This window comes from Juglans microcarpa x Juglans regia, chromosome 5D (assembly GCF_004785595.1).
Source record: "Juglans microcarpa x Juglans regia isolate MS1-56 chromosome 5D, Jm3101_v1.0, whole genome shotgun sequence".
NCBI lineage: Eukaryota > Viridiplantae > Streptophyta > Magnoliopsida > Fagales > Juglandaceae > Juglans > Juglans microcarpa x Juglans regia.
In genome coordinates, this window is record NC_054602.1 from 18,133,621 (window position 1) to 18,158,796 (window position 25,176).

At 36.7% G+C, this 25,176-nt stretch overlaps 2 protein-coding genes across 2 annotated transcripts; both read right to left on the bottom strand.

Moving 5' to 3' along the window:
- Window positions 1–202: 202 nt before the first annotated feature.
- Window positions 203–789, bottom strand: LOC121265545 (G-type lectin S-receptor-like serine/threonine-protein kinase RKS1). The gene is made up of 2 exons (XM_041169215.1): window positions 645–789; window positions 203–568 (listed from the first exon to the last, which is right to left on the bottom strand). Exons 1-2 carry the CDS (start codon window positions 786–788, stop codon window positions 266–268), a joined length of 447 nt encoding a protein of 148 aa, XP_041025149.1. The 5' UTR covers window position 789; the 3' UTR covers window positions 203–265.
- Window positions 790–873: 84 nt separating this feature from the next.
- Window positions 874–3,422, bottom strand: LOC121265756 (G-type lectin S-receptor-like serine/threonine-protein kinase At1g11410). The gene is made up of 4 exons (XM_041169432.1): window positions 2,094–3,422; window positions 1,809–1,937; window positions 1,528–1,727; window positions 874–1,434 (listed from the first exon to the last, which is right to left on the bottom strand). Exons 1-4 carry the CDS (start codon window positions 3,367–3,369, stop codon window positions 874–876), a joined length of 2,166 nt encoding a protein of 721 aa, XP_041025366.1. The 5' UTR covers window positions 3,370–3,422.
- Window positions 3,423–25,176: the final 21,754 nt, after the last annotated feature.

The window sequence follows — 25,176 nt, forward strand, 5'->3', positions numbered from 1 at the left end:
ATTTGCTAGACTAAAACCTTTTCAATGACGAAAATCTTGAGCATCCGCATTAACTAGGTTTAAGTAAGGGTATATTCACACACACCCCCACATACTCACACGCACACACCCAACCTCATACACCCCTGCACGACTTAAAGTTAAGAGATTGTCATTTTTTTCTCTTTATTTTAGGGCTTACATTTTCTTTTTTGAAAAAACAAAAAAAAAAGACCCTACTAACACTAACTTCATATCAATACATTGCACCGAACAGAATTCGACTTTAACGACCGTGAATCAAAGAAACTGTTACTTCATTAATAGAAATGGCTCCTTCGCTAGTTGATGTGTCTTTCCCATGGATACTACCCTTCAAAGCAAATGCAGGTTGTTGTGGAGAAGGAAGAGGTGTGTCATTACCCAACATTGCAACGACTGTTGACATGTTCGGCCGATCTGTTGCATATTCTTGCATGTACAAAAGCCCAATTTGAATGCATCTTGCAACTTCATTATCAAGGGTTTTGTCAACCAGTGATGAATCAACTATTTCCATGGCTTTGCCTTCTTTCCATAACTCCCAAACCTACAATAAAACAGCATGTTCATGTGTTTAGGTTTAAATAATACAAGACAAATTATTTGCATACACTTGTACTTACATGCCCAATCAAGTTTGAGGAGGGATCATCGTGAAAATAAGTACTATTCCTTTCGCCAGAAATAATCTCTAGTAGCAAAACCCCAAAGCTGTATACATCTGACTTCACTGAAAATAGTCCACGCATCGCATACTCTGGAGACATATAACCACTGCAACATGCTAAAAAAAAAAAAAAAAAAAGAAATTGTATTGTACTATAAATGTATCCTTAATTTGTAGCACACTTACTATGTTCCGACTACACGATTTGTATTTGCTTCAATTTGGTCCCCTGACTCCCCTTCAACAATTATAGCCATACCAAAATCCGCAATTTTTGGATGCATTGCATTGTCAAGTAGAACATTGCTGGCCTTTATATCTCTGTGGATAATCCTTAATCTTGAGTCTTGATGAAGATATAAGATCCCTCGAGCAATCCCACAAATAATATCGAAGCATTTGCCCCAATCTAATAATGACCTTTTTGTTCCATCTAAATGAAGAGATAACATATATTTAGATGATTTGCTTGGTAGGTATGCTGAAGCTACAAGAAGAAGCAACATCAAGAAGCATATGTGAAAAGAAGAGATACCAAAAATGAAAGTGTCCAAGCTTCTGTTTGGCAAGTATTCATAGATTAACATCTTTTCTTCTCCCTGAACGCAATAACCAAGAATCCTCACAAGGTTCCTGTGTTGAAGTTTAGCAATGATTGCAACTTCATTCTTGAACTCTTCAATGCCTTGTCTTGAGTACTTTGATAGCCTTTTCACTGCTATTTCCTTTCTATTGTATAAGCAACCCTGAAAGCAAACACCAATTTCAACCTCGATCAACATTTAGAATGGAATTACTGATGCATTGCACACATATGAATTGTATTTCAAGGAGATTACCTTATACACTAATCCAAAACCACCTTCTCCTAGCTTGTTAGAAACAGAGAAGTTATCCGTGGCTGCAACTATCTTACTTAGCTCAAAGAATTGTAAATCTGTATTTATTGTACTTCCATCAAGCTCCCTTCTAGTTGAAGATTCTTCAAAGCTTGCTGCAGCGGAGGTAATGCCAAAAGTATACTTGCTTTGTCTTTTCTCTATCATCATCAAATGTAATTAGAAATTCTCAAAGTGCGAAAGAAACGAAGAAATCTCTTTAAAAATCATGTTTTACTTACCCTTTATCTTCCTCATTATGAACCAATACACAATGGAAGCCACAATAAGGAGCATTACTGCAACAAAAACTACAAGAATCGTCAGGTTTCCCTTATTTTGAAGAAGATCATTCTTCTTTGCATATTCACCTAAGAAAAAAAAAAGAAAAAAGAGTAAAAAACTCAATCTTTATATGCGATTCATGAACCTGAATCTTCTCCGACCTAGATGGGAGATGGATCGTGTTTCAAAAAAAAAAAAAAAAAAAAAAAAAAAAAAAAAAAAAGGAAATAAAACTGGAGTACCTAACGTAGCTGCATCCACGCGTAGATATAAATAATGTCCTCCATTTGAATAAACTCTCGTGTCTTCCAAGTTGCCGTGCCATGTGAGGCACCCAATCCCTCCCTTTGTCTCGTTTTCATTTGTGTATGCCGTACAAGTACAATTCTTCATGCACTCTTGCTCGCATTCTTTCAATGACAGACTCAAGTCCGCGCGTGCTATTGAGGTATCCGGCACCTTCACACGTGCAAGCTTCACGAACCCTTCTCCGCTGTTGCACGTGAACTCTCCTTGATTCCTCACGCACCCGCCCGACCCATCTCTCAAGAACCAATCACGGGCCGACTTGGGTTCAAACCCGGGCAAGCACGTGCACTCAAACTTTTCCACGTTGTTCGGGTCACAGTAACTGTTTGGACCGCATTCTTGGTAGTTATCGCACTTCTCTTTCGGGGCGGACCAAAACCCGACCCACCCGGTCTCGTGCCAAGTAGACCGCTTCACAACCCCAGGTTCCTCCACCATCATTCTAGTGAAAACATTAGGTACAGTGACACCGTATTCAATGGTGATCTCATCTTGATTATCCACGTAGCTGCTGTTGAAGATGTAATTCCGTGTCATTTCGGGTACGCCGCTCCATCTTTGTCCGGTCCATGATCCGCCCCGCCACAAAGGAGCCCCACCCTCGTATAAGAACAGCTGCGGATACCCGGTTGGATCAATCGCATAGGTGCAGTTGCCGGTTCCTGGGTCATCTTTGGACTTCCAAGATGTCAAGAACCGGTTCAGCCCAGTACGGCGATCGAGCCCGAATTTCATAAACGGAAGCAAAGTGTCGGTCGGAAAGTCGAAGCTCTGCCATATATTGCTCTGGGTTTCTGGATGAACCAAAACGAGGTTCCCGGTGTCCAAGAGCCTAGCCATGGAATGGTTCGCGGAGACAATAGAGGCGTTGGTAGACCAGATAGGGATGCTTCGGTTCGTCTCAGTGATGACGAGGTTTCCATGACCGTCGATGGAGATTATACCGGCAGTGTCGTCGAGAGGGTCGTCTCTGTTAGCGACCCAAACAACCGTTTTTAGTGGCACTTTGTTATACCAAATCCCGACGTAGCGACGGCTAGAATTTGCAGGACTGAAAAACCCAAGTGCAAACGTTTCTCGGTGGGAGACGAGGATGTGACCGTCTTTAAGAGGCTCGTCCGGCGTTATGGTGTCTAAGGAAACGCTTATTTGGAAAAGGAGAGAGAGAAGCAATAATGGAGTCAATAACTGTTTAGAAGGAGAGGACATGGTTCTTCGGTTCTTCCAACAAGACAGCGAGCTGGCTAGCTTGATTTTTATTTTTTTGCTCTTTTTGTTTGTCTGGGGTTGTTTTTGATGAAATCAAAATCATAAATTTAAGCAAAAATCTAATACGTAACAAGATGTAATATTAGATTGATTCGTAAGCTTATTTGTACATAATAAAATTCTAAATTTAAAGAGAAAAAATCTCAACGACCTGAACGAGAAAGGTCTACGACTCTAGTCTCTACCTGCTTCAATCCAGGAAAATGCTACTTGGCTGCTAGACGGGTTCGAGCATATTTATATGTTTTTTTAAATATTTTTAAATTCTTAAAAAATTAAAAAAATATTGTAATTTATTGATAATTAGTTTTTTAACCATTAAAATTAAAAAGTTAAAAAATAGAATAAAATACATAACAAAAATGAAGGAACAAGACCATAAGATAAACTATATATTATTATTACTCATGCAGTTATATTTATTTGAAAATTGTTATTGGGTTAACACAAGCGACCAATTGCTAAACAGCCTGTGGCCTATTAGCACATCACCCACATCTCCAAAGTGGATATCATCGGTTCGACTTCCCACATCAAATTTTTTATTTAATTTTTATTCTTTTTAACCTTTTTTAAATAAAATTTATTTTTCACTTTCAAAAATTAAAAAGAAAATTCCTTTTTCAAAATTTCAATGCACATGATCCTCTTTGACACCCTTTTATGAAAAATTCTACTTTCAAGTCGTTGTCTAAAACATAATTAGTAAAGTGTTTATATGATATAATTTGATTTAATAGGTAAATTTTAAAATTTAAATATTATAAATTAAATTTTACCATTTAAATGATGTAGATAGTATGCTCTATACACGACCAATAAAATAACTCCAATAGAAATACCAGGATATATAATAGAAAGTCGAATGAAATACCCTAGCCTCTATGTCTATTGGGTAAAAATTGTTTTATCAAGAGAAATATTTTAATTATAAAAAGATTCTACAAAAATAAATCTATAAACTGACTTGACTTAATGTTGTACGTTAAATTATAAATTTTTTTATTTTAAAAATAGATATAATATATTATATATATATTAATTTATAAATATATTTTTATAAAATCTCTTTATAGCTCATGGATCAATCAATACATCTAGATTAGAAAAAAAGCACAAACAGTCAGCTAAGTTGTCCCTTTTGTGGTTGCTTTTCCAAACATCTACTAATTCCTGCTGCGAATTAATAAATATGGGCCCATATCACCTTTTTTTTTTTTTTATCATGGGCCCATATCACTTATTGGATCAACTGTCCCCTTTTTTTAATATTTTTTTTGTCTATCTATTATTGTTTACTCTAATAAGATTTTTATTGAAATTTTCTACCCATTTTCTCATATTGTAATTTTACGATAATGCAATTTTGAATTAAGGGATACATGAAAAAAATTTATTAAATACTAATATTTCTCATTAATTTTTTGACAAAATTTGAGCAAGGGTCAATTTGATATCCTTTTTCTTTTCTTTGTCCCCCTAAAACGTCTCATTGTAGCTTCATATCTGATTCGAAATAGAGCAATGCTACTCTGCACTTATGTACCACCCGCTCAAGTGTATCGCTAGTTTATTTTCAACTTTTTATTTTTAATTTTTCTTTTCACATTTTTTTAATATATTTAAATATTTTTTAAAAAATAAAAATACATCAATATATTTAAAATCATTAAGTTAAAAATGGCAAGCGATACACTTGAGCGGTAGACATTGGACGGCAAAGTAGTATCTCTTCGAAATATTATGTGTTGAGTTGGTTTGGCATATTTTTGCAAAAACAGTCAGTGGCAAGTAAAATTAATAAGTAAATATCAATACTTTCATCTAGATTATTATATTTGAGTTAGAGTATATTCAAAATTAGGGGTGCTACCCGCCCCTTACGGGGAGGAGCCACCCCTTCCCCGCCCCCCGACCCCTCATGGGCAAGGGTGAGGAATTTTTTCCCGTACCCACCCCCGTCCATGCAGGGGTGGGGTACCCCCTCCGCTTGCCGGGATGCAGGGGTGGACCTCCATCCATCTGCCCCCACGCTCTCGCTACTATGCCTTAAGCCCAGCTCAGTTATCTGGGTCCTAAATGGCTCAGAATCTTTTTTTGGACCACTTTAGGCCCATAATCCATTTTTTAGCCAGAATTTAAATAAAATAATATATATTTAAAAATTGAAAAGAAAAAAAATATATATAGATAGAAATATTAACTATATACTAAGTTTTAACTATTAACTAATTAAGTAATAATCATCACTAAGACACTAAGCTATAAGCTATTACAATTTACAGTTATAAAAATTAAGAGAGCTAATAAACTATCACAATATTACAAACTCCTCTAAAAATATTAAATATTACAAATTGTACTATCAACTATTGTAGCAACATTACACTTAATTGTAAATTAACAAAATCATATCTTTTCAATTTGATCAATTTGGGCTGGCGTTGTGGCAATGAGTTCACTGAAAATCAAGATCATAAAAATTAATAAATTATAAAACCTGAAATATTAATAAATTAAAAATAAAACAAATTAGAATTATAAAGTTACAAAGATAAAACAAAAATTCAAAATATTAAAGTACTAACCAAGATGAGATTGAGATTAGGCCATTGGAATTTGGGATGAAGATGAGGCAGATGAGCATAAATCGGTCATTAGAAGTCGGCATATGTATATTGAGAATATAAAAGCTAAAAAACATACAAACAAAATAATTAGATACTAAAATATTATATAAAATTATAAATGCAGAAAATGATTAAGGGACAAATTGTGCAAACCATGGCAATGGTGGGTCCAGTACAAAATCATACTACATCGGAGGTAGCCGTAGACGTCGTCTCATGTATCATTATAACAATTAAATTTGAAATGAAATTAATGAATACCAATTAAATGAAAATAAATAAATTAACAAGAAATTAGAAAATGAAATTAAAAATAAATACCAGTTCCAGGCTGATCACCACCCTCCTCCTTGACATCGACTTCCTCATACTCAAGAACAATCGAAACTTGAATTGGAGTTTCCTTGATCCAATTCTGCGTGCAATTCAAAGCTTCCACAGTGGTAGGAGCTAATGAACTCCGAAATGAACCCAATACACACCCTCTAGTGCTAAAGGCCAACTCTGAGGCTACAGTGCTAACAAGGATGGCCAAAAAACTGCGGGCTATCTCTCCAAGAATGGGATACTTCACGGCATTCACTTTCCATCAACTTAATATATCGAAGTCTCGTGAAAATGGTAGATGTTTTGCTGCTAAGTATATGTCTATCTCTGACTGAGCCTCTACAAAACTTCGGATGAGGGGGGTCTGCTAAAACCTCTCACCCCAGTCTAATCTACATCTTTTCCCAACGGATCCAATCTCAACTTCTGGAACCTGGGGAGGGGGGTAGGTGTAGATGCTGCAGTATTACCACCCCACAGGATGGTAAACTCATCAAATAATCTACTAAGTGTTTCTCGAACCCTTGTTGCAATAAACTCCGCCCATGTTTGCCCGTACGCAAGGCACAATCCAAATATAATGCCATCCACCTTAAACTTCGGGTTAAGGATGACAATTACATATAACAAAATATTAGCACTAGTAAAATCTCCCAAATACTTTCATATTTTATCCTCATAACCAATGCTATCTCCCGCAGCCTAATATGACCACTCATGACCATGTCATCTAATTCTTATTTTACCCTACATATTTGCTAATAGAATTGATGGGATGTAAGGTACAAAATTCCAGTTAGGGTTGTGGTGACCTCGTAAAAAGCCTAAAAAACTCTATAAAAATAGATACAATTTTTCAATCATCATTTACGAGTTTTTCCAATCTCCCGTGATCATCAAAATATTTAACTTATTAGATATCTTCGTCACCCAATAATGTAAATGTCAGCTTATATTCTTGGGCCGCCTCCAACATAAAAAGTGTTGAATTCCATCGTGTAGGCTTATCAGTACAAAATCCATTCTTGGATGTTAGGCCCGTAGACCTCACAGCAACCTTGAATTTCTCCAATCTCGAAGGAGAAGATTTCACCCATCTCACAATAGTCCTGGCTTGAGCAATCGTGTCATGAAGATCTCTCCAACTATCAGTGACAATAAGATTTAGAATATGTACCGCATATCTCACATGCAGACACTCACCACCCATGATTGTCTTATTTGCCACTCTAAAATAGGTCTTCAGATGTCCCAATACGATATCGTTAAACGAGGCATTATCAATTGTGACTGTAACAATTCAAGTCAGCCTCCACTCCTTTATTGTGGCCTCCAAGGCCTTCCTCATTGTCTCACCCTTGTGATCGGTTATTTGAAAATTTTTTATAATTTTCTTATGCAATATCCAATGACAAGCAACAAAATGCGCAGTTAAAGATATATAAGTAAAAATTTTGGATTGATGTCTAAGTATTTATGGTTAGGCAAACAAATTGACTCGCCAATTCACCCCTCAACTTCTTTTTTTTAGACCAATTTTTTTTTTTTTTTTACATCCTTTACCACCGTGTGGCGAGAAAGAATATTAAACATTGGTTCTAAGTAGCACAAGAATACGCTTGAAACTTTTCTCCATCAACAACTTGAAAAAATAGCTCGTCTATGATGACCATACGAGCTAGGTATCTTCTACGCTCATCGGGATCATACTTAGTATACCTCCTCAAAGTTGCATCCCTACTAGTCCTAGGCGCCATGTTTTGAAGTCTAATTTTTAGCATAAATTGGCTCATCTCTCGTAATGATCTTAATATTAGACTTTTTTTGCATTGCTCTTCTAAGTGCACCTTTAATTGTGAGATGCCATATTTCCTATAGTGACATCTATAAATTTTTCCACAATGGTGTTACACTTGTCTTTGGGTTATTGGGGTCATCACCCTTTAGTTTGGTAAAATGAGTCCAAACTATAGAAATAGGTTTCTTGTTGGACTTGGGGATGGGCAAGGTGCCGTAGGGATGGGGATAGGAGTAGAAGTAGGAGTAGGGTTAGGTATAGGGGTAGGGGTACCCTAGGCCTAGAAAGGAGAGTTCGCACTAGAATATGCTGTCATATCCATGAACTGAAGCAAACAAGAAATATGCAATTATTATAGCAAATATAACAACATACCAAACAATTAACATCCAAGCATTAACATATACATTAGAAGTTGGAAGATCAAACATCAAACATAACAAAAAATGAAATACCCAAATCAAAAACATAAAAAATTAAAAAAATTAAATACCCAAATTAAAAATATCAAACATAAAAAAAAAAAAAATGTTAAAAAAAGGGATAAGCATTGAACAGAGATTAAATGCAAACCAACCTCATAAATTAATATTCCTTAAATGCTGAAACATCCATCAAGATTCATTGAAAGAAATGTGTATGATCAACTTGCGAAACTTTGGAAACCCAGAAACTTGAGTACTACGAAATTATTATATGAATGTGTCGGGCAAGCTGGTGTTTTGCATGTTTCACTAACAAAAGGGTTTACAAAAAAAATAGGTCATCAATTGAAAATTTAAATGAAAAGAATTTCCCATTATCGAAGCTAAATATGATGTAGGTGTAGCGCAAGAAGCAACCAAAAGAGATGCATCACAAAGTATGCTTGATGTAAAAAAGTAACCATATTGCCCTCTAATCTGAAGAATTGTGGATGCAAAGAATCAAATCAAGTTAAAGTGAACAACCAATACAAATGCATTATTACAAAGTATGCTTGATATAAAAAGTAATGGCATTGCCTTCTAATCAGAAGAATTGTGAATGCGTGTTTTAATAACCAAATGAAGTTAAAGTGAACACTTGGAACAATATTTGCTGCCCTTATTTGTCAGTTTTATTTTTCCCGAAATACTATGTTCACTGCATCTTTAGTATCAGGTTCCTCACTTGAAAACCATGTAAGAGACAAGGACGCACAAGAGATTCTATTAGTCAGGTCCAAGGTTTTTCCCCAAATAAATAACTACAAGTCTACAACATGCATAATAAACCTAACAAGAAAATGGATATATGGCATTCTTGGGCAATCTTTACTGTGCTTTAATTTAGGGTTCCAATCTAAATTAATTAGCCACAAATCAACTCATCAATGATCAAAATTCACACATTACATAATACAAAAAAATAAAAAACACACGGATAGACTCACACACAACTACGCATCGTTTAATAATCATCAACAATTCAAACCATATGTACAATCAAGTCTTCACAACACATAATTTTAAGTACCATATAAATTATATATATATATATATATATACTATTGTCCGATTGGGTCCCGAAAAATAATTTTTCCTCTTTTTTTTTTTTAACTATTTAGTGATTAAGGAAATGTTTTTTTCCCTTTTCGTATCGTGGGTTATATATTTAACCTTTTTATCTATTTCTACATTCTCCTTCTTCTTTTTATTTATTTTTTATTTTTTTACATTGTTTCAATTTTTGTCGAAATTTTACAGATCTGATTCTTCATTCTTCGGATCTTTATTTTTTGTTTTTGCCTTTTTGGTTTTCTAGTTTTTTGGTTCTTGTTATTTTACAAATATGCAGCTTTATTTTCCAGATCTGCGTTTTTATTGGTGTTATTCCACTTGCTCTATACTGGGTTATGTTTTTTTCTACGGTTTTCTTTGTACGGGTTGAGGCATGTTTTCTGGTTGCCATTTGAGAAGTTGCGGAAGTCGTAAGTTTTGAAAGGAAAACCTGAACATGCTCTTCTCCAAGTAACGTTACCTATTGATGTTCAGTTTGGTTTTTTTTTTTTTTTTTAGGTCAGTACACCGGTTCGTTGCTTCTCTCTCTCTCTCTCTCTCTCCCTCTCTCCTAAACTGCGAGCAAATCGAAAGATTTCCCTGCTGAAGTTATGAAAATTGGAAGATTTTATTCACTGTGATTGGGTTTTTTTCGGTGTGATGTATATCCGTATGGATTTGTTTGATTTTGTTGGGGTTATTTTCTGTGAAGTATTGATCCACTTGATCAGATGCGTATATGCAAATATGGTTTTTATATTTTAGGCGGTGAAGCAAAATGAGAAACAGAAGTTGTAATTTAAGAATACAAAGAAGGGCAAAATTGGAAAAAAAATATTAGAAGAAATTAAGTCGGCAAACAAAGGAAGAAGAGTAGAAAATTGGAAACAAATGGAGGGATAAAAACGTAAAAACGGCAATAAATGAAAACAAATGAGTGATAAAAGCAAAAAAGTTGTCGGCAAAAGAGAAGGGTAAAATTGTAAAATTACCAACAAGATAACAGAAATAAGGACAGAAATGAAAAATAAATATAAAAGCAGGAGCAAAATCGGAAAAAAAATATTAGACGAAGATACTGTTTCTCAACCCTTCGCGCGTTATATATAAGTAGATATATGTTTGATTTTTAATATTTATAAATTGTAGGTGATAAGGAAAGAAATGGCCCCTTTTCCAGGGTACAAAAGTCATTTTTATTTCAACTGAAATAGATTATATCTATTTAGTATAAAATATGAAGTGTTTAATCAATCTAATTATTTTAATATACACAGTAAGGACAAGATAGATAGATGCACCTAATTGTCATTTGCTAGAATAAAACTTTTTCAATTAGGAAAATTTTGAGTATCCACATTAACTGGGTTTAATTATGTTTCAAGGCATAAAGATGGTAAATATTTAGCTTATGTACTAGTTTTTAAGTAAGGGCATATTCACACATACCCTCACATACTCGCGCGCACACACAAACGCACCCTACACGTGCACACTCACCCATCTACACACACCCACACATGGAGATGCTCACATGTACACCCATGCACATATTAGGACTGTTCATCCGAGTCAGATTTTTTTTGGCTTGGTCCAAAACCTTAGAAATTAGATTCCGGTTCTGGCCCGAAACAATCCGGGTTGCAATATCTAGGTACAATGGGTACATTTTGTTTTCGCCTTCAATTTGAATGTTTTGATTCATGGGTTTTTTTTTGTATCCCTGAAACAGAGCGATTTGTTGGTTCTCTACATTCAATGGCTTCCTGGCGGCACTCTTCACCCCGTATCCTTCCCAATCCCCAAACAAGATTGCCAATACCCATTTCGCTCCAACCCGCAAAGTCTCCTTATCTCTTTCTCTTTGCAAAAAAACACACTGGAGGCTTCAAGTTTCGTCCGCATTGATCGAGCCTGATTGTGGGAAGCTGTGGAGCTTCTGGTGGATGAGCCTCTTAGAGATTTGAAGAAGAGTGATGCCAAGAATTATGCTCTCGGAGATTAATATTCAATGGGTCCATGTGCCTAAAAAAATAAAAACCAGGTTTAACCCGGAACCTCGGGTTTTAAAACATTTAGATTCATTCGGGTTCTGGCCCTGGTCTAACACGGTCTGGGTTTGAAACCTGGGTTCCAGTTCGGGTATACCCAAGTTCTCAGGTCAAAATCCAAATGAACTTTCCTAGCACACACACACAGACACGCACACACACACACACACATATATATAGAGGTTTGAAAGGAATAATACTTGCAATAGTAGAGTTTATTGCAAGATTAATTCAATATTCCATACTTTAGGATCATCTCTTATATCTTGTTGTTCTTCCACCTTATTTGTCAATCTTATTTTGAGTTCCAGTGCTCTTTCTATTAATGTAAAAGTTATTGTATTACCATTTTCTAATAACAAAACTTAGTCCAATTAAATTGTAATTAATTATAGTTGAGTTCGAATAGACTTTGGTTCGAGAATGGATAATAGAAAGTAATGAAATTGGTCAAATTGAAAGTTGGGTGGACCTAATATGTGTTAGGATGCTAGCTTGAGTTTGGTTGGAACAAAAATTACAGGATTGTCGATTTTACTTTGACTTGAAATTTTTTTTTTTAGATGTCTAAAATAAACTCTAAGTATATATAGATTGATATGCACGACTTTTAAAGTTAAGAGATTTTCTTTTATTTTAGGGCTTACATTTTCGATTTTGAAAAGAAAGACCCTATTAACAATAACTTCATATCAATAGATTGCACCGAATAGAACCCCACTTTAACGACCGTGAATCAAAGAAACTGTTACTTCATTAATAGAAATGGCTCCTTCGCTAGTTGATGTGTGTTTCCCATGGCTACTACCCTTCAAAACAATGCAGGTTATTGTGGAGAAGGAAGAGGTGTGTCATTACCCAACATTGCAACGACTACTGACATGTTCGGCCGATTTGTTGCATATTCTTGCACACACAAAAGCCCAATTGGAATGCATCTTGCAACTTCATTATCAAGGGTTTTGTCAACCAATGATGAATCAACTATTTCCATGGCTTTGCCTTCTTTCCATAACTCCTAAACCTACAATTAAACAGCATGTTCGTGTGTTTAGGTTTAAATAAATAATACAAGACAAATTATTTGCATACACTTATACTTACATGCCCAATCAAGTTTGAGGAGGGATTATCGTGAAAACAAGTACTATTCCTTTTGCCAAAAATAATCTCCAGTAGCAAAACCCCAATGCTGTATACATTTGACTTCACTGAAAATAGTCCACGCATTGCATACCCCGGAGACATATAACCACTGCAACAAGGCAATGAAATTATCACATAACTAAAATGATATGATTAATGTTTTGCTTAAAAAAAAGAAATTGGTTTGTACTATAAGGCCCCGTTTGAATACAGAAACGGTTTCATTTCATTTCATCTTATTATTACAACTTTTTCACTTTCTCACACAAATTATAATAAACAATTCAACATTTTTCAAATTCTAAAACAATAAAAATATTAAAAAAATAATATTCTAATAATATTTTATTTAACTTGTTTTAAAAAGTGCAAAAGAGACGAAGAAACTGCTTTAAAAATCATGTTTTACTTACCCTTTATCTTCCTTATTATGAATCAATACACAATAGAAGCCACAATAAGCAGCATTACTGCAATAGAAACCACAAGAATCACCAGTTTCCCTTATTTCGAAGAAGACCATTCTTCTTTGCATATTGAGCTAAGACAAAAAAAGAGGTGGAAAACTCAATCTTTATATGCGGTTCATGAACCTGAATCTTCTCCGACTTATCATTTATTTTCGTAGATAAAATTAAATGAGATGAGATGAGTTGAGATTAAAGTTAAAAATTTGAATAAAATATTGTTATAATATATTTTTTTAATATTATTTTTATTTTGAGATTTTAAAAAATTGAATTGTTTATTTTATTTTATGTGAAAATTTAAAAAAATTGTAATAATGAGATGAGTTGAGATGAATTGTAAAAACAAGACCTTAAGGCTGTATTTGGATGTTAAGCTGAACTCAATTGAGTTCAATTCTTTATGAATAGTAGTGAGTTGAGTAGTGAAAGGAGTTATGTGGGGTCTATCTAAATTAAGTTTAAAGTGTATTTAGATGTTAAGATGAGTTTAGTACTTTTTTAAGGAAAGTTGAAAAAGGTTATGAATTCCACGTATAAAGATGTATTAAGTTGAAAAAGGTTGTGGGTCCCATGTATAAGAAAATTTTGAGTTGAGATGAATTTAATAATTTGAGAGTTTGGTATTTAAATATTAGGCATTGCTGCTCTGACAACACACCAGTGACGAAAGCAATATGCTATTTTAAAGCAAGAACTAGCACCTGTTTATCAAATGTTAGAGTATATGTTTGAGAATCCAATATTTTTATTTTTATTTCAATTGTCAATTTAGAACCTCCAGCATCTGATAAGTATTTTGTCCTCCCACAGACATTTCTAAACTCATTTCCACTATTGTATGTGTTAGAAATACTAGATCAAAATATACATAAAAAACGATATTACCTCGTTGGTAAATCATAGATCTAGTACAGTTGTTTCACAGATTCTTCGTTGTCATTGTTGTTCATTCGAAATCCTCCCGGCGATAGTGGAGTGTGCTACGTGGTAATATACCAAAACAACACTTACATATTTCACAGCCTAGATGTCGGGACCAGAGAGAACCCAAATGAGAGAGAGAACTTGTTTGTGATGCCAGTGTCTCATCCAAAGGGGGTAGGGCTATATAAATGTCATTCTAAGCGTAACCCTCGGGCTAGCCATTAAGGGTCGGCCATCAAATCTCATGAAGTGGCTCTTAAGCCACTCCATAACCCCCAAGAGAAAGGGAATGGGTGTCCACTATGGGTGATCCTTTTTTAATCTCCCATTCGCACATCGTGGGCAAGATCTCAGGTTTGCATCTCTCAATATGTTTTTAATCTTGTTCATATTGGCAAATAGGTTGTGCAACCATTGAGCACAACTGTAAAAGAAAAATGACTCGTTATGCCTCGACTCATTTGGTCACATCAGACTAGGCTGTACGAAAACAATACCAACAAAATTCATTCATTTTTTGTACCAAAATAGTACAAGAAACAATCATGCGCTCAAAGTACTTTGCCCCTAAATATCACAAAAACTAACTATCTAATTCTCCTATGAGAATCAAGTGGAGTGGTCATCCAACTTCAAAACCTCTAGGAATTCTCACTAACACCACTGTTTTCAATGAGTCTTAAATCAAATTAGGTTCGACTTCACTAATATCGCATTAAAAGCGCAAATTAAAAGTATTGCTTTGTGCAACAAATACAGTATGTGACGTTTTAGCTGCTAACAAGCGTTATATCCAAATTTTTTACTTTCAATATTTTTCATATTCTCAAATCCACTATAGGAGAGAAAAGAAGAAAATTTGCGAGAAATTATCTTAGCCTAAAACCTATCTTACATCAGTGCAATCACGAGTAAGATTTTTAAGCTTAATTAAGTCGTACTTAAGTATTCAGATTTTTGCCACAGTTACCATGCAAATCTCCAATGTGCTTAGTATTACATTGCTCTCAAGGGGTGCTCATAAGTTTATATATCTGCAAGAACCTATTTGTTCTCGCTAGAGAGAGATAAAACTTAAGCAAGATTACCAATGTTAATACCACATAAAGGTGCATTGATAAAACCTTTAAAATGAATGTGCTAATTAAGAATGACATCAACACTCCTGCACACTCATGTTTTAATGTCTTACTTGCCAGAGATATTTGCATGTTTTAGAGAGTATGTATTTATCTGTGAGTTAATCTAAGTTGCTTCATGATTATAATGTTCAACTTCAAATATAAGAGCAATTAATCTTTGGATTACAAAAATAACGCACAACTTTTATATTACCCACAAGATTCTCAAAGGCAAAATAGTGGTTTAGCTCTATTTGACAGTTAATCCTATCAAGTTCTATGAAAAATTGTAGTGCATGTGTCCCACGCGCAGTTTCAATTTTATTCTAGACCTTTCAATGTTTTTTACAATAATAATGGTCTAAGACTATCTAACACTCATAATAATCTTAATTCATTTTCAACTATTGCTCATGAAGGAGATTAATGTGACGATTATGTCACATAAATAATCTCTAGGCTTTCTTTTCGGTTATCTCAAAGTTTCTAACCTATGCGCATTTAATTACACACATATCTAACAAATTTGTCGCGTTTATGTAACTCAAAAAACAAATAATTAACACAAGTCGCCAGATCAAAAATTTTCTAAGCTTCCTAATAATCTCTTGCGCCACAATGGCTAATTATTAATTTCTAATTTAATTTTCACGCAAATTTATATCGTATAGAAGATTAATTTCAAATCAATCTCAACTAAACTCCCACTAGGTTAAGATATCTACTGAGTTAATCACATGCAAATACAATTTTTTCTCAGATCGAAGAAATTCATTTTGATCCAATCATAAGCATGAACTAATCAAAACTCGGGCTACTTAATCCTCTAATTTATTACATTCTAATAATTTGAAAACTAATTCTTAAAATTAGCCTAAAAAAAATACAAGTGATAAACTAAACACATAAAATTACATGTAATTACAATATATGTACAAAAATAATCACATCACATTTCATCCAAATAATTAAAATATAATAACATAGGCAATTTATAGTATAAAATAAAATGCCTAACAAATGTGACAAGAATATCTCATTGTATCATGCTATGCATATATTCAATAAGCACATGGAAAAATATATTTCAGGAAAATAAATATTTTATACCACAATGACATGCTAAGTTAATAAATAAAATCAGCAAACACACTAATAATAAGCTCTAGCCCAATGATTAACCTTATAGCCCTTGTGTGTGAGGTCTTGGATTCAAAACAATACCAAAACATTTTGCCAAAAACACTTGTGCCACTGTTCTTGGATAGCCAATGGGCCGCACCCCCTTGGTCGCCTAGCTGTAGAGCGGGCCTGTGCCTACTAGGCTCACAGCCCCATCCACAAGCACCCTTAATAGAATGTAATACGACTGGATTTTTTTTTAAATGTAAAACTGGCCTCAGCCTGTTTTGAGCCCAAAAAACGTTTTAACACAAAAAAAATTTGTTCTTAGCCCAAAGGTTATGTTAAAAACAAGCCCATTTCATTTGGTAGCCTTCCAGCCCCAATTCAAAAACACAAATAAACAAAAAAATTTTGCATTGTTTTTCTTCACTGGCCGACCGTTACATAACAATGCAATGGAAAAAATATTTAGCTGCCGCCACCCTTTTGTAACCGCCTGATGCCACCTCTATCTTGGCACGACGATACTCGTACGGCCATTGGTTCTCAACGGTCTCAGCACCCTGGGCAGCAAAGTACCGTGGGCTACACTGCACACGTTCGGAGCATGCAACTTAGCGGGAGGTAGGGACTGTCACTCTATCCGTGTGCGTAGCTCTTCACGTAGCAGAGCTTGTCGTGTTCCTCTGCGAGCAGCAAAGCTAGCAGCACCACTAGGGTGGGCGCTGCTCTGTGCGCAGCAGAGGACTGTACCTTTCTTAACGATGATCATGGTGCTAAGTGCACCGAACGGGTGCATTGCAACTCATGACTTGGAGTACTGCTGCTCTCAAAGGAGCACTACGCACCTTGACGGTGTAGCGCGAACCGTGGGTAAGGCGCACCTTGGTGGGGCAGTGCGCACCTACACTATGGTGCGACGGAACAGTGATCTCGCACCCATGAGAGTGCGAGGTGCAGTGCAGCTCAGGCACACCAGCTGGGTGTTGCGACGCCCATGCAATTGCGCACACCAAGCATGGCAGCCCGCCATGCTCTGCACTGCACCATGGCTTACCAGGCTGTGTAGCGTAGAGCAGCAGCACGGGGTGGAGCTTAACAGTGCAATAAGGGGTGCGGTCCAATGAGCTAGCGATGGCTCTGAGGCAGTGGGATGGTTGCTTCATGCGGCTGTTTGAGGAACAAAAAACTCAGACATGGTGGTAGCAAGCACCGTGACCCGGGTGCAGCGCTGCCCACTACAAGGAGCGGGAATTAGTTGCTACTCTCTGGAACCAGCCACACGCTGTGCCCTTCGTGCATAAGGCAGCGCCATGAGTGTCGCAGCATCGATGAGCGACGCACCACATGCGACACACCCAGATGGTGCTCGTTGTGCCGCTTTTATCGCACAACACAGGGGTGAAGCACTTGTGTGTATTGCTGTAGTAGCGGCAATGCCTTGGGCACGTAATATCCAGACAGTGATCGCAGCGCGTAGGCTTCGGTGTTCATGGTAGGAGCGTGATGCACCAAAAATGTGCAACACCTATTCGGTGTGCTCTGGTGTCTCTATCGGTTTATTTCCGAGATACACAACCACCTCTCAAGTAGCCATGGTTACCGAGAGAAAATAAATATTTACTCATTGTGCAACAAAAATTCAGTGAATGAAATCACAACATGCACATCAAACACAAATAGGAAACAACCAATTCTTGCTCTGTTATCAATGTTTGAAATATTAGATCAAAGTATATAGCAAAAGCGATATTACCTCCTTAGTAAATCATAGCTCTAGTGCAGTTGTTCCACAGATATTCCGTTGTTGATGTTGTTCATCCGAAATCCTCCTGGTGATAGTGGAGTGTGCTATGTGATAATATACCAAAGCAACACCCACATATCTCACAGCCTAGATGTTGGGACTAGAGAGAACTCAAATGAGAGAGAGAACTTGTTTGTGATGTCAATGTCTCATTCAAAAGGGATAGAGGCTATATAAATAGCTACTATAAGTGTAATCCCCTGACTGGCAATTAAAGACCAGTTATCAAGTCTCATGAAGTGGCTTAACTTTATTACCCTCAAGAGAAAGAGAAGAGGTGTCTACTATGGGTGACCCTTTCTGCGGCCTTGCTCATCGCCCATAATCACAATTTCCATTAGCATAGCATAATCCAACACATTAATAATGGGTGTCACGTCAAAAAGCCTTTCTCCAACCATTATAATCCCAACAAGGGATGCACAACCCGAAACAAAGGCTGCGTAATCCTTAATATGCGTTACAAACTGGTCAAACATTGCCACTCAAGGTTCCTTTACTGATCGTAAAAGTGGGATAGCATCAACTTTTAATCCCGGTAGAACCCAAACATTCAAAACAATACTATTATTTAAATCTTTTACAGGTATATAGCCATCTTCATCGTGGTAATAACCACTAGTATCTATCCACTTCATGTAACGCCCGTTCCCCGTCGTTCGGAGAGTTAGTTCTTGTAACCTAAATATCAACTCAAAATCACAATTATAAATAATCCAGAAACTCCATAAAAATATTCATTTACACAAACCAAATATCTATGTTTCTTCATGAGGAAAATACATAAATTCTTAATCAAATAAATTGAAACTCTCCAAAAGACTCGAAAATATCTTTAACTCATCAAATCAAAATAACTAAAAGTAACCAAATTACTAACTAAGACTCTCAAATAAAAACTTGTACCCTTGGGTACTTATTCCTTAGCGAACATCAAACCTCTATAATACTGCCTACTCTTGCTCTCTAGTAGAACCATCAAGATTATTTGAAAAAAATGTTTAGAGATAAAGGGTGAGTTATCAACAACTCAGTAAGCAGATGACATATATTAGTGTGTAAACATGAGCATTTATAGAGTTCAAAATGCAGAACAAAATATTTACTTTCAGAATGCAGAATCAGAATAATGTTTTTGAAAATGCAACGTCAAAACATGTTAGAAAAAATATCACAGCGAAAGTTTGAAAATATTCATAATCAAAATCCCTTTGGTATAGTATAAACTGAAACATCACATCTTATCTTATCATATCAGAGCAAATACCATGTTTAGCCCTCATGGTAGGGTTGTGCAAACCCCGGTAGCTAACCGAGCAAAAACAGAATGTGAATCTCCCCTTATTCATTCTCAGAGCCCCGAGTATGCACATAAAAAAGACCACGCAGAAAACCACTTTGTTTCCAAAGTGGGTCCACCAGAAACAGAAAAGTTGGTACCAATCCGAACAGAAGTCACAATTTTACACTCGTGGTAGGGTTAGAATGGAACGGAAATAGAAACAGAATGTTATGCCAGAGGTTTTTCAGAAAATCACATCAGATCATATCAGAGTACAGAAAGTCTTCAGAACAGAACAAAATCATATCACAACATAATTTATTCACAAATTTCATATTCGCTCTCTTTTTCAAAGTTCAGAAATAAAATGTCAAAAATAAGCTCATGTCTACACCAGTCATGACATAAATAATTTCTTCTTAAACAAAATCTCATGAACAATGCAGAATAAATCACTGAGGTAGCTTAAATTTATTTTCATAATCAAATATATATATTTTCCAAAAATAACCTTAGCTCATTTTGTTTTAATTCAAAGTCTAGCATATGAACCCCGCTTACCTGGACTTCTTAGCTTTTTCAAAATTTTTTTAAAAAATGTTGAACAATAATTAAGCGTCACCTATAAAATAATCACGTAATTCTTATAAATTTCCAATTAATCACGTATTTCAATATTTAATCCTAAGCTTCTAAAATAACCTATTTAATTCCTCAAAACCAAAAATTACAAATCATCACTTTCTAAAATCATCAATGTTGATTTAATAACTTTGACCAAAATATTTAAAAGTCAAACCTATTTATTATTGAAAACTAACTATAAAGTTTAATACTGGATAATATAATTATCCCAAAATATTTTAAAAATAAACCGTAACTATTTTTCAAATAGACTAAACCATATCTAAAGTGTAAAAATAACATTACACCAATATTATTTACTCTAAAAATAAAACTTTACTTAATAACATGTTAAAATACTTAAGTGATTTTCTGTAATCATAATTAAAATGTTCAAAATAAAATTTTACACTTACTGTAAAAATAATATGCTACCATTAGTACAATTTACAATTCCTATGTATTTCTCTGTACAATATCTTATAATTCCCACAAAGACCACGTAAAACAGATTTAATAAAAACAAAAATCCCAACTACAACCATCCAATAAAAGGGCAATATTGTAGTTTCATACCAAAATAATATGTAACAATATATTTACGTAGCCACTTAGTAGAAGAGAAACATGCTACGTAGTGCAACCATTGGCTAGGCAGGGGCGCGAGATACTCACCGAGAAAGAGGGAGCTGCGTGCAGTGCCGAGAGGAAGGTGGTTGTCTCGGTGGCACAGCTGGGGGCTGCGGCAGACCACTAGTTAGAGAGAGAGACCAACTAATGAAAGAGAGAGACGGAAGAGACGGAGAGGAGAGTGAGTGAGTTCAGCGGAGGCTTACTAAGAGGAGAGCGATGGATATGGATGGAGTGTAGTGCCCGGTGAAGCTCCCTGTGCGGGGGCGATGTCGAGGAGGAGGTTGGCGGCGTAGGGTGGCAGGTTGGTTGCACATGACGGGGAAAGCAACTTCCTCTGTTTCAGAGGTAAAAGACAGAGTATGCCGTGGGTCTTCTTCCTTCCACAGCTGGGCGATGGTTGTTGGCTTTCCGTGGTGGTGAGGACGGCTGGAGGGTGGTGCGCTGTTTGCACAAAGGAGTTGTTGTCCACGACTTCTGTCTGGCAGGGCAGCGGCGTCACGGAAAGAAAAAAAATAGTATTGCATTACGGGCTTGGCTAGTGATTGGGGTGTTGTACAGCTACGCTGAGGGGAAGATCTCACAGTGAGGAGAAGAAGTGGCTATGGTAAGGATTTGGGCCCCGGGTGATGGTCGTTTACGGTGCAGGTTTATGGTGGCAAAGTTGATGAGCAAGAGTCGAGAACGCGAAGAGGCAGTGAACGAGAGGGAGTTATGCGTGGGTTGCGTCGATTTCGTATGGGGGCAGTGAAAGTTCTGGGTGGTGCACGGTGGAAATGGGTTGTGCTGCGGAGGAGCCGTGGTTGCTGTTTGTGTGGTTAGGGGTGGCTAGCAGCGGCATCAAACGTAATAAAGGCATTCTCTATGCATGGCTAAAGTGTGCGTATATATATAATGCGAAAACCCTAGAGATATAAGGGAGACGTGCGTGTGGAGAGAGCTGAAAATAGAGTCGTGTGTGTGCATGGAATGGATAAAAATACACTAGAGACGTGTATGATCATGCATGCCGTGGACAAGAGGAAAACTTAGGGGTGAAAAATAGACGGAAAAAAAAACATGCAGGGAAGTTAACGTGTAAAAATAAAATAAAATAAATAAATAATAAAAAATAAATAAAAATTGAGCTTGACTGGGTCCGGGTGTTACACTTCACCTCTATATATTCATTGGTTAGAGAATCCCTTCCAATTATTCTATTTGCTGTAGAACTAATAAAAGGCATATGAGACCCCAATATTTTCGTTATAAGCCGAAAGGCCTTGATCAGGCTGAATCCACTGCCAACGTTTGCAATAGCGAAATGCGGCCGAATTGGCTTGGATAGCACCTTGTCAAGAACCCCTTGCATAAGTAACCTTGCTTTCAGAATTAGCTCCAGTAAATTGACCAAGTAATAGAGTTGCTTCCCTTTGGCTCTCCAGAAAGTAGAAACTAAGCAACCTGATAACAGGTTGTAAAGCTCTAGCGAGGAGAACTTTTTTAACCTTTGGGAATGAGTGGACCAGTTCACTACCAGACCAACCGATTTATAATGTATAGTGGCATCCTCAGACCAAAGCATTAGTACAAGGGTTGGTAGAGCATTGCATTCTACAATCTGAGTTTTGTTTCCATCATTTTTTAATGCAAGGGTTTGTAGGAACCCTGTAGTTGCTCTTTGTACCCTTGTACCCGCACACTCGAGTAGTTGAACAAGAAGAGGGATACCACCTTCAATCCTCACACGGGTTTTAATGTAGCTATTTTCATGAGATAGGGAGTTACCACCATTCTTTGGCATCTTTAACAATTCCACAAGATGTGGTAGAGCTCTAGCATCAACTATGAGTTGTTGATGTGCTAGTTTGACAGTGAGAAGTCCAAGTGCATAAGCGCTTCCTTTCTCCACCTCATGCTCACAAGGCATCAGATTGTTGTCGCCTTTTACCACCTCTGGTGCTTGGAGATGCCTTACCAAAGCTGGAACAACTCCACAGTCCATTATCATGTTTACCATGTTCTAAGAGCACTCCAGTTTACCCATTAAAGCTTCCACATGGGCTTCGGGTCTGCCACCAAGCTCTGTTAAGCATCGAGCAACTGAGAGGATGACGACCATGGTAGAAGGTTTTTCAAGGTCGAATTCGGATAATGTGGTGCAAGTATCAGCACATTCTAAAGGGGATTGTCGCTGCCCTCTGAGAACTGTTATTCCTTCTTCAAGAGTGTTTGCTTTGGTACACAATACAAAGCAGTGCTATAATAGCCAACAACGCTCCAATCACCACCCCCTCAGGTTCCAATGTAATACCAAGCGGTAGTTAAGCCAAGAAAGGGAGAGGGAGCTTTGGATCGGTGTTGAGCAGAGAATAAGAGGAAGCTTCAACCCTATAACTTCCAAAATGATTGGTCGTGGTATAAAACCATATCTGGCTGTCGAAAGTAATGGAATGGCCAATGATGGGTTGGCAAACGGCGATGGCTGCTCCCCTGATCCCTATGCCATTCCATGCTATGTGGTTTTGAAAGGAGGTGTGAATGTCAGTGTCAAAAATTCACAACCCAGAAAATGATATCAGAGTGTTCTTGTGTTGCCTAGGCCATTCAACTTGCTTCACTGGGGAGGTCTTGCCCAAATTTAGCTCTTTCATTCCTTTCTTGTTTATTTTCCCATTTTTTCGACAACCATCCATATAACCATGTCTTGATTCGACCATAAGTGAGGTGTGGGAAGAGACAGAGATAATTAGGGACGACTGTTTGTTTATAAGGTTTTCTCTTAGGAAAAACGTAGAGAAAAGAGAGTGAGAGAGATTTGCATGTTGTAATATAGTCAGATTATTTTTTTGGTGGTGAGGGTGAGGGATTTAAGTGAAGTGAAGGAAGATGAATTTCTTTTGAATACTCATCCGTGGACACTGCCATTGTCTCTTCCACCTCTACTGCATTTTTTTTCTTATTCCTACACAATTTGGTTTTTACTGACCACGAAGGATTGCTGCACTTGATGCTTGAAAACGTTGCAATTTACATGCATTCGGTTGAGTAATTTTGTGATATGTAACATTTTTTCAAGAATCTTTTCCATCAATAGCAAATTTGCTTGTTGTTTGTTAAAGCTTACCCTGTCGTCCACAGAGGATCGTTGCGCTCTAGATACCACTTTTTAGGAACCTGCTGTGATAGTTGTGATGTAACGTCTAAGGCAATGAATGGAGCTATAACAATGGGTGTTGTAATGGCAATAAGAGATGGCTGAAAGTTGTTTATGAAAATACTAAAGAGAGTTAGGAGTGTTCATCCGGGTTCCAACCCCGAAAGTCGAGTACACCTGGACCGGAACCCGAACCGGATTAGTCCGAGTCTAACCTGGGCCGAAAAACTCAGATTTCGGGTTCCGATTTTTTCTTTTTTCTTTCAACTCGTCCGTTTGAATGTTTTGATAATCTGGTCCATTTAATTTGATGCAGATGGTTAGTGGCTTCCACTGCAACATATGGCCACTAACCATCTGCATCATATGGAGCTCAACACATGCGGAACAGATCTACCATGATCAATAGGAAATCTAGATGACTAGATCTCCGCGTTGTAAAGAACTGATGAACACCCACCGGGTCTACAATATTAATATATATTTCGATGGGCAGTAGCCGCAACACCATGTAAAGATAGAAAAAGTAAGCAATCATTTTATGGATCTTTCTTTCCATACCTTTTCCAAATTTCTCGCATTTCTTTCCATACCTTTACTATTTTGAAGATTCTGTTGTTCTACACTACAAGGATCTGAGAAGAACCGACCGATAAGGATATGGCTTTTGAGTTGTGAAATTTCAAAAGGATTCATCAATCATTTAATTAAGAATTTACCCAATAACCGTAATTATCGGAAAAAGAATCACATTGGAAAAATCCTTTTGCGCCATGGATGGAGCATCCTCAACCACGTCCCAGTAAAACCAAGGGCATTTAAAAAAAAAAAAACTGGGTTCCAGGTTGTAAACTCGGGTTCCAGGTTTAAAACCCAGCACCCAGATTGGATATACCCGGATTTTGCAATCCGAGTTCCGGACCGAGCCGGGAAAAAATCCTGCCCGGATGAACAGTCCTAAAGAGAGTCACATGAATATTGATAAGGGATTCTTGGAGGGAACCCAACCACCTTACAGATCAAGCTATTGATAATTTTCCAGACGATGCCTCATTCTAATCCCTTCTCTGACTTATACCACCAAATTCCTACAGCCAAAACCCTTTAACAGAAAGGAAAAATAACGAAAATGATTGAAATAGTAAAGACTAAATGA